This window comes from Dermacentor variabilis, chromosome 10 (genome assembly GCF_050947875.1).
Source record: "Dermacentor variabilis isolate Ectoservices chromosome 10, ASM5094787v1, whole genome shotgun sequence".
Taxonomy (NCBI): Eukaryota; Metazoa; Arthropoda; class Arachnida; order Ixodida; family Ixodidae; genus Dermacentor; species Dermacentor variabilis.
The window spans coordinates 51,970,702-51,984,451 of record NC_134577.1 but is presented as its reverse complement, the minus strand read 5'-3'; the positions used below and the strand labels follow the sequence as shown (position 1 = coordinate 51,984,451).

The window sequence follows — 13,750 nt, the reverse complement described above, 5'->3', positions numbered from 1 at the left end:
TCCATAAGCTTCTAGCTAAGCCTACCGCTGACAGTTGATCGGGTTGGTCGGTCCCGCGCCTGCAGAGGGCCCAGAGCTGAGCTGCGGAGCGGCGCTGTTGTTTCTCTTCCGTGGCTGCTTGAATGGGTAACGAGCAGTGCTCGTTTGGATACGCCCCTTGATTATAGTTACAGCTCACCACAAATCGCGCAGGGTCACCGTTGGACACCGGGCGGAGGGAGGCAGGGCTTTGAGGAAGGCGGATATATAAGGCGCAAGGGCTCGATTCGGTGAGACAGTGATCTGGGATACAGAGTGATCGTCGTCAGCCGCTCCCGGTAGTCGACGTAGAAGTGCGCTGAGGTCTAGTCTCCGCATTGGGCCGAACGCAGGAAGACTAGGTGAGTTCGCACAGCTGGACTTTTTGTTGACGCTCTGAAATCACACGCGACTAAAGACACAGTTTTTAAACATAAGCTTCTCGGGCACAGATTTTGCTTCAATGCAAGATGCCTAGGTGTGGAGAGAAAGGGGTGCTTACGTAATCGAAACTTGTTTTTAGGCGGTAACCTTCGTTTTGTGGTGCGTCTTGGTGCGCCCGTGTGTGGACGAGCAAGAGATTTTTGAGCAGTCTAGAATTACTGCTTAGAATTACTGAATTACTGAATTAACGCTAAAACAAAATAGGCATTTTTCTGGCTTAAAAGAAAAACAATAACGTGACTAAGTACCTGTTCCTTCATTCTACTGTAGTTGTCGTAGTTTGTTTTGAAAAGCCTTTGCGCACCCCGATCGTACTGATCTGTCGCGGAAACGACCACACTCAAGGTTGCTCCTTTGATGTCGTTGCATAACTTTAGCATCTATTTGTATCGCTAACCTCGGTGATGGCTCGGCGTGAAGAGCCACCAAATTCAAGGGCGCGACTTGTTGCAACTTGTCGTTGTCAGTTAACATCTAAGACTAGAGGACGCGAAAAGGCGGATATAAGGCCTCCCCAATCAGCGGTATACCTCCAGGTATTTTTACCTTTAAGCGTTCTTATTCACGTGTTTTAAAAAAGCACCCTCCTTGTTCCTGGCTGCAGTTCAGGCCTATGGCGCCATCATCGTCATATTTATTAAGCTGGAAGTTAATGTGTTGGTCTCACCTTTGTTCTGCCCCGTCACCGGGCTACGTTAAATTTCGGCAAATCCCCTTATATAACATCGTGCCTACTTTGTCAGCATCGTTCTGCAAGGAATTTGAACATGCTGCTTGATTTTGCAGCCTGCGGCTACCGTAGAAGACCGCACGCAGGCCGCTACATACAAATTTGCCGAGGCGAAACGGAACACGAGAGTCAGTCACCCTCCGTGTAGCGCGGTACGCCTAGTCAACGTATGCAGTGTGGTCCATTCTCAAAAGAAACAAATCCAATGTGCGGCTATACATTTGCTGACATTTCAGATGCTGGCGCCGTCTAAAGCTGTGACAATGCACTGCCTAGGGTTGTAGAAAGTTGGCCACACTACCAACCACAATTCGTCTGCTGCAAAACAAGGCGCTCCCAGATACACCTGCAGAGGGAGAAGTTCATACGTGCTTTACACTGCACTCCCTTTAATCTTTGCGACATATGACATCTCAGCTCATACACACGACGGGACGTTTAAATGAGATAAATCCTGATTTTGACGCACTGTGTAGTCATTCAGCAAAAAATTCTGTATATTAAACAGGGGACGGCTATTCCGGAAAACAATGCTTTGTTGGCGTGACTACATGTTTAGAGATTTACAGCTATTTTCAAGCTGCACATCTGAAAGTTTAGGGCCACATCACTCTGCGACATTTTGAGACTATAACATGCCCGATGCTCTTTTGAAGGGCGCACTTTCCTTAGGCCTGCCAACCTGCAGTGAGCTGGTGACCGCTCCATCGTTCGAGAAGACCGATCACCCATCGCGATTTGGTGCTCCCTCTCTAACTTGTTCCCGGTGTCCTTCCTCTTTTGATGACTCCAAACTTCGCGCGCTTTCGTTCGTGGTTTTTGTTTAAACAAGGCCTCCAAGACCAGGCGCAACCATCCTGCGTGCTGCTCAATCTCAGAGTCCATGCGGATCATCCCCCGCTTCCTTCTGCCTCCGAGCGATGGCCCTGGCCTCGCATTGGAGTGCTATAGAGACTTCGCGCTTTGTGTCGGCTGTGTGTCTTCATGTTCACGCGTTATAAGCCGAGAATTTTGGTATGCTACTCGATAGAAATTAATTTGAGTGAGAGAATACATCAACATTAACACGGGAGATGTTACTCCGTGAAGGCTTTCACGGAGGAAAACCATGACGGTTGTCCAGGCTTTGCGTAAGGGTTGTTTATTGTTGCCGATATTAGTGGCAGCCGATTTCTTTCCAAATTGATAAGCCAGCTTTCGAGCAAGGTAGGCTTAGGCGCGAGCTGCAAATGTCTCGTTTTTCGGGTGCACGCGCACTTAATATGTTTTATTATGCGTAACATGTTTCCTACGAGGACCGCATACGACCGCAAAGCCCAGAGCTTGTATCCGCTGTTTGCCCTCTGCCTTCGTCTGAACCACAGATAACTTCAGAGTTACTTGCGCATATGAGGCACGAAAGTAATTACAGTGAACGACATCGAAAATGCTCGGTTGATTACCCCGACAGCGACTGCAGTGGGATTTAGAAGGCACAATGAGGGATTTCTATTGTGACTTATCAATAGTTGAAACGGCCTGCAAATCCAGTTACACCACTTCGCTGAGAAAAAAAATGCATATTTTGTTGTGATAAATTGTGCATTTGAAGACGATTGTGGATACTAAGAGCACCAAATATTTTTCCTAGCCACAAGCATGGGCGTTTTATACATCTGATAGAAAAAAATTGGCTGATCACTAACATATCAAGCCGAAACATGAGGACCCAGAAAAAAGAAAACTTGAACGAAGGCAATCAGCACTGTAGGGGAAATGACATGGGTAACATTAAGATAATAGAAAAGGAGCCGCATGGATTCGAGAGATTATGCGGGCACATATTATACTAATTTAGGTTAAGAGACAGAAGTTCAACTAAGAAGGGTGGCAGGTTGGGCTAGATAGTATTCCATTATTGCTGCAAGAATGCATAGCACCGAAGCAGTAACAGAACCATATTAGATAAGAAGTGAAGCTAGGCGCTTTGTATAGTCGTATGAAGAACGGGCGGCAGTCTCTTTTAAAAAAATTAACGAGACCAGAGTCAAGAGAAGTGACCTCGACAGTGGCGGTGGATTAGGATTAGGCGATGAAATTGAAAATCGAAAAGAAAAATATCGAAATCGAAATTGAAAAGAGTTAAAATCTAAGCCGACAAGCTTTGGAGATATATCCGAGTGGCCCACGAGGCGACGATAGTCATGTCTCGTACAGATTCTTGTGATTTGCCGCCTAAGTAACATGTCAATCGACGGTTCACGCTACAGAAAAGATTCAACTAATAAGATAGAAAACTGATAGCGCGACACGTGATGTCCTAATTATTACAACCATCCAGTTACGCAAGGCGTTGGGCCCCAACTATTGTACGCAGTTACTTTAAGACTGAATAAAGTTTTATGGGGCAGCTCTGTCTGTCGGTTCACAGCACTTAATGAAGGCCGAAGGGGCAGTAACATAATTTTGTTAACGTTCATTCTATGTTCAGGCTAAAGAGCTTACGTCATGCTCTTCTAGCCATGACATTAAAATAGGTGACTTTCATGAGCATGATTGCCAATTTAGCCTTTTATGCATTTTTTCCTGTGTTTTGTTTTAATTATTGAGCTTCTACAAAGGAGCTGCCATCCCGATGGGCAACGTCCAACTGCCTTCCAGTGGCCGGAGAACTCTCCAGGCGGTGACCATGGTGCTGATGGCCCTGGAGTTCATCCTCGCCAACGGTAATTACCTGCCGCGCTCACACACACACACACACACACACACACACACACACACACACACACACACACACACACACACACACACACACACACACACACACACACACACACACACACACACACACACACACGGGCACACACACACACACACGGGCACACACGCACACACACACACACACGGGCACACAAGATACATCGGTACACGACCATTGAAGGAGTACAAGGACACTGAAGGAGTAGAATGAGCTCGAAATCTTACTAAAAAAAAAGCTGGTGTGAATGAAGTGATAGTTTCTTGCGACCTCAAACTACTGATGGATAGCGAGAGAAACCATAGTGGATTGTCCAAGTTTAGTTTTGACTCGTCTATATTGTCGAATTTGCATCAAAACTTTCCTACAGAAGCACAATTGCTATCCACCACCGCAGCCCCTCCTCCACCCTTTATCTTTTCCCCTCCCTTCGTTGTCAATAGGCGGTCCTTATGACGTCTAATTAAACTCTCTACGTCATGCTCGACAGGGCAACGCCATAGTCGCTACGACGGCTCAAGCTAGGAAGGGGTGAAATGAGCAGTAGTGTCCATTCTTAAAGGGGACACGTGCTCATATTTACTCGATTCTAACGCGCACCTTGTTTCCATGGTTAGAAAAAAAAACACAGTAGCTTCTACTGCAACGTGCGCCTCAGTTTTCGAGCTTCCAAGAAATTCTAAATGCTTTGCTCTTGATTGATCCGTCACCAGCTTTTCACAGTAAGAGTGCCAGTAAAGGCACTCTTACTGACACTCTTACTTTTTGTCCCTTGGACAAAAATAATTTATTACGTCCGATCTACAGTGGACCGCTGTAGCTGTCCCATGCCTCCTTATCGCTATCAACAGACAGGAGCATCTCATCTTCGATGCCGTGTATGGCATCTGAGATGCCTCATGTGTTAAACACTATGCAGACCATGAAGCCTTGACGAACTTATACAGCGGGCACAACTTTACTGCAGCTCCAGCATCTACAACGACTTGTGGACTGGATTAAATTACAGAACTTTCTAATTCCAATGACGATAAGCCTGTCACTATTGCATATGTTAGGTTCTCTGCTCTAACCTAATGCACAAGTGACGTTTTGCACATTTATGCGCATTTATTTTCAGGAAAAATAATTGCGCGTTGGAATCGAGCAAATACCGCAGTCAGTATTTAAACCAACAAAAATTACAGATGCTGTATAGGAGACAAGTGTTTGATGTGCAGGTTTAAGTAGACCTATTTTGGCAAAAAATACTGTCGATACATTTGTGTCAAAAGTGGACTCTAACGAGGCTCGAAATAAGAATTTGATGCCCAATTTAACAGTGCAGACACATGTATGTGCACACAGTGGATACGACGCTATCACACTTTTAGCCATTGATGAACAGCTTTAAGAAGCCAGGCCTCCCTGGTAAATTGTATACACTGCCCACAGAGGTAACTCGGCATTCAGTCATTCCATGTTATTACAACATGATAGTGGGGCAGCCGCTCACGTATACGCGTGGTAAGGGTAACGAGTTGTGCTAGTTGGGTTGGGTTTAAAGGATATATTTTCCTGGCGAACTTTTAACCCGTTTCAAGTTACAAAAAAGGAAAAAAATAGGCAAAACAATTGCCAGCGGTTGTTTTTTCTACTTTGCATTTTTAAAACTTTCTTTTCGTATTCTTTACCTCACGTCTATCACATCCCTTTCTCCTCTCTCGGTATAGAGTAAACAACAGCAGATATTCTTTGGTTAACCTCCCCGTCACTCCTTCGCCTTTCTCTCTCTCTCTGTCTTCTACTTTGCATCTACACTCGAGTCACATGCTCGCAGAAAACGTACAAGGAAAACGTTGCGCATTTCCTATTAAATTTTCTACTTCTATGTACAGACACATTCCCACAATGTTACCTGCACAGCACCAGCGTAAACATGAATTTAATGTGGCGTGGCCTTTTTACTCGAAAGTTTGGAATGAGTCGTCACATCTGAGATGGCGCCGAAATTTAGGCGTGTAAGAAACCCGACGTTTAGCCCTGTGAAGCTTCGCAAGAAACAGTAGTGCTGTGCATTACTAAGCAGCGTGGAATTTATTAGTCGTTGCTGCTGGCGTTGGTAATTGATTGATTGATTGATTGAAAACTTTATTATTCCACTGAGCTGGGGTGCCCGCCTCTTAACCTACACATATGTAGGGGAGGAGGACGAAGCAGTCCCCGCGCGTTGAGGACGGCGAGTCTTCATGGCGTCAACGGCCAGGCGGATTGCTCGACGCTGGTCGTCTTCAGCCTCGCTCATGAAGCAAGGCCTCCCGGGCTTCTCTACTGTCAATGTTTTCTTTAGCCCCTGGGGCGCCAGCACACTCCCATATTATATGGTCCAGCGTACTTTTTTGCTTACAAATTTTGCAGGGGGCGTCCTTATAGTCCCTCGTCTGTGTTAAGTAGATCCAATGTGGTGGTGTATAATTGTTTGTACTCGAAATGAGAGTCGTTTTACACGAGCGCCTCGTCTGTGCTCAGAAAAAGAAAGAAGAAAAAAACCCCGAGTGTACGATACAAATATAATTGCGCGTTGGAATCAAGCAAATACCGCAGTCAGTATTTAAACGAACAAAAATTACAGATGCTGTATAGGGGACAAGTGTTTGATGTGCAGGTTTAAGTAGACCTATGTTGGCAAAAAAAAAAAAAAAATACTGTCGAGACATTTGTGTCAAAACTGGACTCTAACGAGACTCGAAATAAGAATTTGATGCCCAACAGATGGGCAAGCAAACAAGCAAGACAAACAAACAACTAAGCAAACAAGAACAAACAGAAAAAAACGGGCAAGCACGTGAGCAAACGAAGGAAACCCTTTTGCAGCTCTTCTGGAAGATGAAATGGCGGCCCTCTCATCTTCAGGGTCCACGTGGAAGGAACCCGAGAAACGAAACAGTGAGTAGCCGACCGTGTTTACTACCGCCTCGCCTCGAGCCCTGCAAAGCGCTTGCAGAGCCAACGTTCAAGCAGTGGTCTAGTCTTTGCAGCAGTAACTCCTTACGCGGGTTCTATGGCACGCCCCGCGTGCGTGCGCGTGTTTAACGCGTCTTTCCCTTACCTTCTCTTAAGGTTTTCATTGTCTCGTTTACCGCACCCAGCGTTGGGTAGCCAATTAACCGACAGCTGCTAGGGTTAACAACTCTGCCTTTCTCCTTAATGTGTAAGCATTCTTTGGCGAGTACCCCGGCAAAATCTGTCATCCCGTGGCGCCATATATCTGCAAAATAAATACATAATTCGTCGAGTTAACAGATGTAATCGTTTTAATAGCGTAATACAAGGTGATTGGTAGCGTTAGAGAGAGAAAGAGAGAGGGAGAGAAGAAGGAAAAGACTGCTTAGGTCGTGGTCGCCACGTCAAAGTCGTAATACAGAAAGGAAAATAAAGAAAAAGCTATGGTGTGGCAAAAAAGAGAAAGTTCTGACTGCGTTTCGGTTGCTTTGATGCAATATATCCGCAAAATAAACGCATATTTTGTAAAGTTCACACATGTTGTTGTTACAATAGTGTAATACTAGATGATTGGTGGCGTAGACATGCGCAAGTTAGCTAAACAAGTAAGCAAAAGCGATGTAGTAGCCGAGCCATAGAATGCTTACGCATTAGTAGACCATTCTCAGAATTGCTGTAAACTTCCCCCCCTTTCTTTTTTAAGTCTGGATGCGCCCATTATCGCATTGTTCCATAAAATTGTCATCATGTCGCTAATGCACCGAAGTAATAATAACAATAAAACTAAAAAGAAACAATGGAAACAAAATAATGAACAAAAGGACGCACCGCGTAGATTAAAGGAAGCCCCGTCACAGAAGTCGTAGTTGTAGGACCAAGTAGTTTTGGTGTGACAAGCAAGAGTTTCCTTTAAGAGCTGCTCTAACAATTCCATTTCCGCTGGTATTCATCACACTCTTCACTCACTTTGTACTTCGCTATACTTTTCTTGACAAATTTCTGGAGATGCACAAGTGTCGTTCGTAAGAGACAGTTCCGCGCTCGGGCAACACGTTAACGTTTGGTTTGAACCGCAAAAGAATTCACCTGCAGGGACCTTTCTATCCACACGAAGTTGTACGCCTTCCGCTTGCCTATCAGTATGAACACGTTTGCAACAAATTTCATAAAGGCTGCTCTCCGGACACTTAATAACGTTTTCTCTCTCTCTCTCTCTCTCTCGCCGTTTTCAGTGCTTCAGTATTCCTTGAAATTTAGTGCACGTGAATGCGTTATAATGAACATTATTGATGATGGTGAAAATCGGCACAGGCAGGCTTTTCACTCCTCCATCGTCGTTTGCACATCTCGTTCTAACAAACGGAATGTCTTGGGCTACATTTGGCACACTAGTAAGGTGCCGGCTGTATTCCCACCGGTACGAACAATTCGTCCACATGACGCGCCGTTAGAAGAGGAGGGAACGTTTGGGAGTAATGACCCGTTAGGTAAGAGGGCAAGCTGCAGCCGATACGATACAATACGCTGAAGTAAACACTATCATTCTCTTTACATTCCTCTGTGGACAAAACATCAGCTGCTGCGCGCTATTATTTGCGCAGATAGAGATATGCAATCCATATTTATTGTTTAGCAGCGACGATTAGGTAATGAAGCGGATCGCGATATTATGTTTATGGTAAGTCCGTTTCAGAGCCGGTGTTGATGAATGAATATAGTGTTTGAATATAGTGATGAATGAATATAGATGATGAATATAGTGTTTTGTGGGGCAAGGGCCAAGTATGACCAGCAGAGGCGGTGTCTTGGTTACACCAGATATAGAACATCAATTGCCGATGTGCTTTACGTTTCTCTGTTTTTCTTTTCTCCTTTTTTTTCAGCATGGTGGTCCAAGCGCGCCAATGCGAAGGAAGCCGGTAAGCGGATGAATGGTAAACGGCTCTTTCGATTTCACAAGGTCCCGCGGGTACCAAGAGAAGGCCGAGTTCCGGGCCTACACTTGAGTGACGCGGGTTTCCACATGTGGCACTGGCTTAAGGGACATCTCTTGATACGAGTGCGCCTGTAAAGATGTGTGCCAAGTAACCGAAACGCCATGGATACTTACAAAGTACTTAATGGCAATGTTGTTACAACAACGATGCCGAGAGCTTACGCTTGGTATGTCATGTCGAACACTATGAGAAGGATGTTGGTTGCGTTAGATGCATTAAAGTTATGTATTACTTAGTTATGTAATGTTAAGTGCGTTACAGTTAGTAGATGCACTGCGCGCATCTACTAACTGTAATCAGGAATTGCGCAAAACACCGGAGTGGGAACCGACGAAGAAAAGAGTAGAACGGGTGTTTGGTATGGTGGTTGATTTTCGGTTTCTTTAAGTAGACTTTTCAATCAGTTGTGCTCATATAGTGTCCTACGCTTAGCGCGCCACTCTTTATGGCTTCTTGCAATACTGAACTAGACCATCTGCTAAATCACGTTTGCAACGAATGAGGACGCGATCTTCAAAGAGACGAACAAGCAGAACTTCGAGATGACCTGCGATCACCACGCCGATGCTGCTGTGATCGCCCTGCCTAAGCGGTTAGTAGCGCTAGTGCTTTCGTGGAGCTTCTGTGCGTGAGGCTTTGCAAGAACAAGTTGGATCACGTGGCACCCCAAGCACCAAGCACGTGAGGGCAAGAGAATCGGACGTCTCACGTATTCGGCGTACTACTGTCTCCCCGTGGACACTTGTTCTCACTAATCCACCACGGTATTCGGCGTACTACTGTCTCCCCGTAGACACTTGTTCTCACTAATCCACCACGGTATTCGGCGTACTACTGTCTCCCCGTAGACACTTGTTCTCTCTAATCCACCACGGTATTCGGCGTACTACTGTCTCCCCGTAGGCACTTGTTCTCACTAATCCACCACGGTGTTCGGCGTACTACTGTCTCCCCGTAGACACTTGTTCTCACTAATCCACCACGGTATTCGGCGTACTACTGTCTCCCCGTAGACACTTGTTCTCACTAATCCACCACGGTATTCGGCGTACTACTGTCTCCCCGTAGACACTTGTTCTCTCTAATCCACCACGGTATTCGGCGTACTACTGTCTCCCCGTAGACACTTGTTCTCACTAATCCACCACGGTATTCGGCGTACTACTGTCTCCCCGTAGACACTTGTCCTCTCTAATCCACCACGGCTGCGAAGGTTTCAGACTGCATCGTAGAAAAAGCTTAGTTCTCTAAGCATTACAAGTCAACTCCGGCAGTGTCCGATAGAGATGTAGCTCAAGCCACGAAATACCTTGTCGCACGCTTCAATCGCTCGAGCCGACCAGAGTCGTAGCATCACTTGTAAATGTAACAGCATTCGTTCTCATCATTTGGAGAGAACAGTAAGCTCGCGAATGCGCGATGACGGGGCCCTCTAACGAGTGGTAGGAACCCACCGCGACAACAACACAACCCATAGCCGCTGGGCTATGGATTGTGTTGTTGAGCACGAGGGTGCATGTTACATTCCCGACCACTGATATCACATTCCCACTGGGCCGGCATGGAAGGAAGCATTATGTACCGCGTTTTTACTGGTTGTTGAAGACCGATCAAAGTTCATCGACAGCCCTACATTACCGCGTCCCTCATAAGTTAGGCGTTGCTTTGGATGGGGAATTACCTTTCCAAATAATTAAGCGACCGGCAACTTGCAAAATAACAAAAACGAAGTCAGTCTTGGACGATACTCTACCTAACGGAACCTTGGCGCACTGGTTAAGGTACAATAGTTATCTTCGATAATTTAATTGCTTTAGTTGATTGCCCTGTATTTGACTCTTAATCGTTCTTGTTCGAGTTCAGTCTTCGAAAATTGTATTGTTTCTTCGTATGCATTTGATTTTACGTAGCATTATGGGATCACTGGTAATCGCTGTAACCTGGTAATCATTGTCGTGTTAGTTTCTATAAAACGTACTATATTATTTTTTTTTTAAATAAAGCTCTCCAGCGTCAGGCGCAATGGTGACTGGCAAAAGGGAAAGGAAGAGTCCGCTATGGCAGCTCTAAAGTACTATGATAATGGGAATTCACACTTGTTCCTACCCTTATTGCGAACTTGAACTATAGGAACGTGTTTGAAATCGGGAAGTACACAATCAGTAATTAACGCGCTTTTTCGTTGTTGTTTCGGTGAAATTTGATGGTCAGGAAACGTGGCCGGACAACGTAATATATTATAAGAGCACGTTCAAGGTAACCTTTAAAATTCGATAGACGTAAAGTGATGCAGAAAATAACAGTTTTGACTCGCAAGGCAACTAACCGAAGTTCTAAGCATTCATGACTTTTTTTTTCTTTTTTTCACGCTGACATCGGCACCGTACTCGATGAAATCGGCAGAGCCCAGCTTCGAAGTGGATCTACCGCTCTGCGCCCTTGTGGTTTCTGCGGCTGGTAAGTGCCAAGGCGACAAGAATAAGCATTTGAAACAATTCCACCTGCAAGTGAAACTCGCCCTGTGGACTAAGGAGTGATGATGGGTGAGATGGGTTTTATCACTGAATTGATAATGGTTTGACGGGGATGGATAAGGGGCTAAAGAGCGACAAGGGTTTATAATGGTCGGATTAATTCTGGTAAGATTAACAAGGACCGATAAGGATTGCTAAGGGTCGGATCAAGTCCGATAAGATTGATAAGGACCGACAAGAGTTGATAATAGTCGGATCATGCCAGATAAGGTTGGAAAGAACAGATGAGGGTTGATAAGAATTATGTAGACTGCGATAAGGTCGATAAGCGCTGATAAAGATCGAATTGAATTCAATACATTTGATAACAGATAAAAATTCATTAGGGTGGGATCTAGTCTGATAAGGTTGATAACGACCGATAAGGGTTGATAAGGGCTTATACTGGTAGGATCAAGTTTCATAACATTTATAATGACACCGGGCTAAATAGAGATGAGTAAGTGGCACAATGCTTATGCATACTTAGACACTTCCAAAGGAGTTTCTACGTGAACTTTTTGTATTTAACCATTCTGTAATATTTTTGTATACCTCACGTTTGAACGAATAGTTTAAGAAATTGGCCACGGCGGCCGCATTTAGATGGGGGCGAAATGCGAAAACACCCGTGTACTTAGATTTAGGTGCACGTTAAAGATCCCCAGGTGGTCTAAATTTCTGGAGTACCCCACTACGGCGTGCCTCATAATCAGAAAGTGGTTTTGGCAAGTAAAACCCCATAATCTAATTTATAAATTTATTTCAAGAAATTTTTAAAAACAAAACAGAAGAGCTAAACATCTTATTTTTTTTCGGCAACGGCTTATTCGCGACATAGAACATCAGGAGTTGTGCAATAATAACACAGAGGTAACTAATATTTGCTAATCACCTCATTTTTAAATTGTTCACCAGATAATACTTGTGGCAGTTGCGGAATTGAAAACATGTGGTACTCAGGCCTGCGAAACTCGTGGGAATCGTGAGGCTTGCGGAATAAGAATACGCGAAATGTGACGCTAATATGTTGGCGTTACACTGATCGCTTGCCCACGAGGTCTAACTTACGCAATGCGGGACTTTTGTACTTTAAAAAGAAGTGTGATTTTGCCACAGAATTATGTATATTTTTGAATCGGTGTCCTCCAATGCACAGAAGCCACAGACTGCAATGTTGCATCTTACATTAGAAGCAACGCTGTGCTCAATACGCCACCGGGTTCTAAAGTGATCTGTGTCTGTCGGCGTGGAAATCGTCTTCCACGCCGGCGCTCGCACCGCTGAAGACGACAAGCGTACGAAGAACCGTTTTATATGTACAGTCACCTACGCTAGAGCTACATATGTGCTGGTTAACGGCTCTGTTCTCTACGGAATCGCGCCACAAAACAACAAGCGCCACGTTAACAGCCTCAACTGCAACAAACACACGCATTCGCGCGCATCATTCCTTTAAGAAAACGAACAGCTTTCAAGAAGCGTTCGGTTACATTCGCTGTCAATTGACAATCACCGTCGGTGGTTTCTGTGGAAGCCCCCCCCCCCTTTTTTTTTTTCCTTTTGAACGCCCTCTCATTGTTTTTTTCAGGTTGCTACGTGGAAACCTGCGTTCCCCTGGTGTTCGAGTGCGGCCGAAGCTCGGACAACAAGTCCGGCTACGCCAAGTGCCGCAACGTGCACAGCGCCTGCCTCGCCCAGTGCGTGCGGAACCTGAACAGAGTCGGCGCGAGTCTCCAGAAGTGACCGGCCACCCACGCGTTCGGAGAGTTAAGAGAAAGGACGAAGGGGGCACGCCCTTCAAACCTCGGCCACTCCTCGTCCGAGTGGCGCCGATCCTCGCATGACGTGCCACCGCTCCCGTCCTTCCTTTCGTTGTTCCAGTCTGCAAAGAACGGAGCATGGTCGCCGACCCAGAAACAAAGGTTCTGAGCCTTTGGCGTTGACAACGTTTCTGTTATTAGTTTTTTTTTTCTCTACGCCGCCAGCGGTTTATTTTCTTGATGCGTTTTCTTGTGTCCTTGGCCTTGAAAAACAGCCGGCCCTCGTTGACCAGCGCAAAAAAAAAAAAAAGGCAATGAAAGGCGAGAACTTTTTATTCAATAAAAGAATGGTCACATGATTTTTCAGTGTGCCGATTTTTCTTGTTGACGGCAAAGACCGCATCAAAGGTGTCACTAGTGAAGTGTATTTATTCGCCGTTAAGCTTGAAGATGTCTGTAATTTGAGACGCCCCGTTCTGTTATACACAGGGCACAAGAAGGAGCTCGGGGCAAGTATAAGTATAGGAAGAATTCAAACTGTATGGGATGATTTTATGCGAGTTTAA

At 45.3% G+C, this 13,750-nt stretch overlaps 1 protein-coding gene across 3 annotated transcripts; it reads left to right on the top strand.

Annotated features, from left to right (window-relative positions):
* Window positions 1–288: 288 nt before the first annotated feature.
* LOC142559531 (uncharacterized) lies at window positions 289–13,524 on the top strand. 3 transcript variants are annotated; one of them, XM_075671113.1, is made up of 6 exons: window positions 289–380; window positions 3,793–3,897; window positions 6,783–6,854; window positions 8,795–8,845; window positions 11,312–11,365; window positions 13,013–13,524. In XM_075671113.1, exons 2-6 carry the CDS (start codon window positions 3,807–3,809, stop codon window positions 13,165–13,167), a joined length of 423 nt encoding a protein of 140 aa, XP_075527228.1. In that variant the 5' UTR covers window positions 289–380; window positions 3,793–3,806; the 3' UTR covers window positions 13,168–13,524. The 3 variants fall into 3 exon arrangements, with proteins under 3 accessions (XP_075527228.1, XP_075527229.1, XP_075527227.1); XM_075671114.1 differs by having other exon boundaries at window positions 3,782–3,897; window positions 8,795–8,830; XM_075671112.1 differs by having other exon boundaries at window positions 3,782–3,897.
* The last annotated feature ends 226 nt before the right edge of the window (window positions 13,525–13,750 follow it).

What these genes read in the sequence shown, in the direction of transcription:
- LOC142559531 (XM_075671113.1), top strand. Translation starts at nt 3,807, where the DNA reads ATGGGCAACGTCCAACTGCCTTCCAGTGGCCGGAGAACTCTCCAGGCG. An exon ending in GGAGTTCATCCTCGCCAACG is followed by an intron (nt 3,898 to 6,782) that starts GTAATTACCTGC and finishes ACCCTTTTGCAG; the next exon opens with CTCTTCTGGAAGATGAAATG. An exon ending in CCTTGTGGTTTCTGCGGCTG is followed by an intron (nt 11,366 to 13,012) that starts GTAAGTGCCAAG and finishes TGTTTTTTTCAG; the next exon opens with GTTGCTACGTGGAAACCTGC.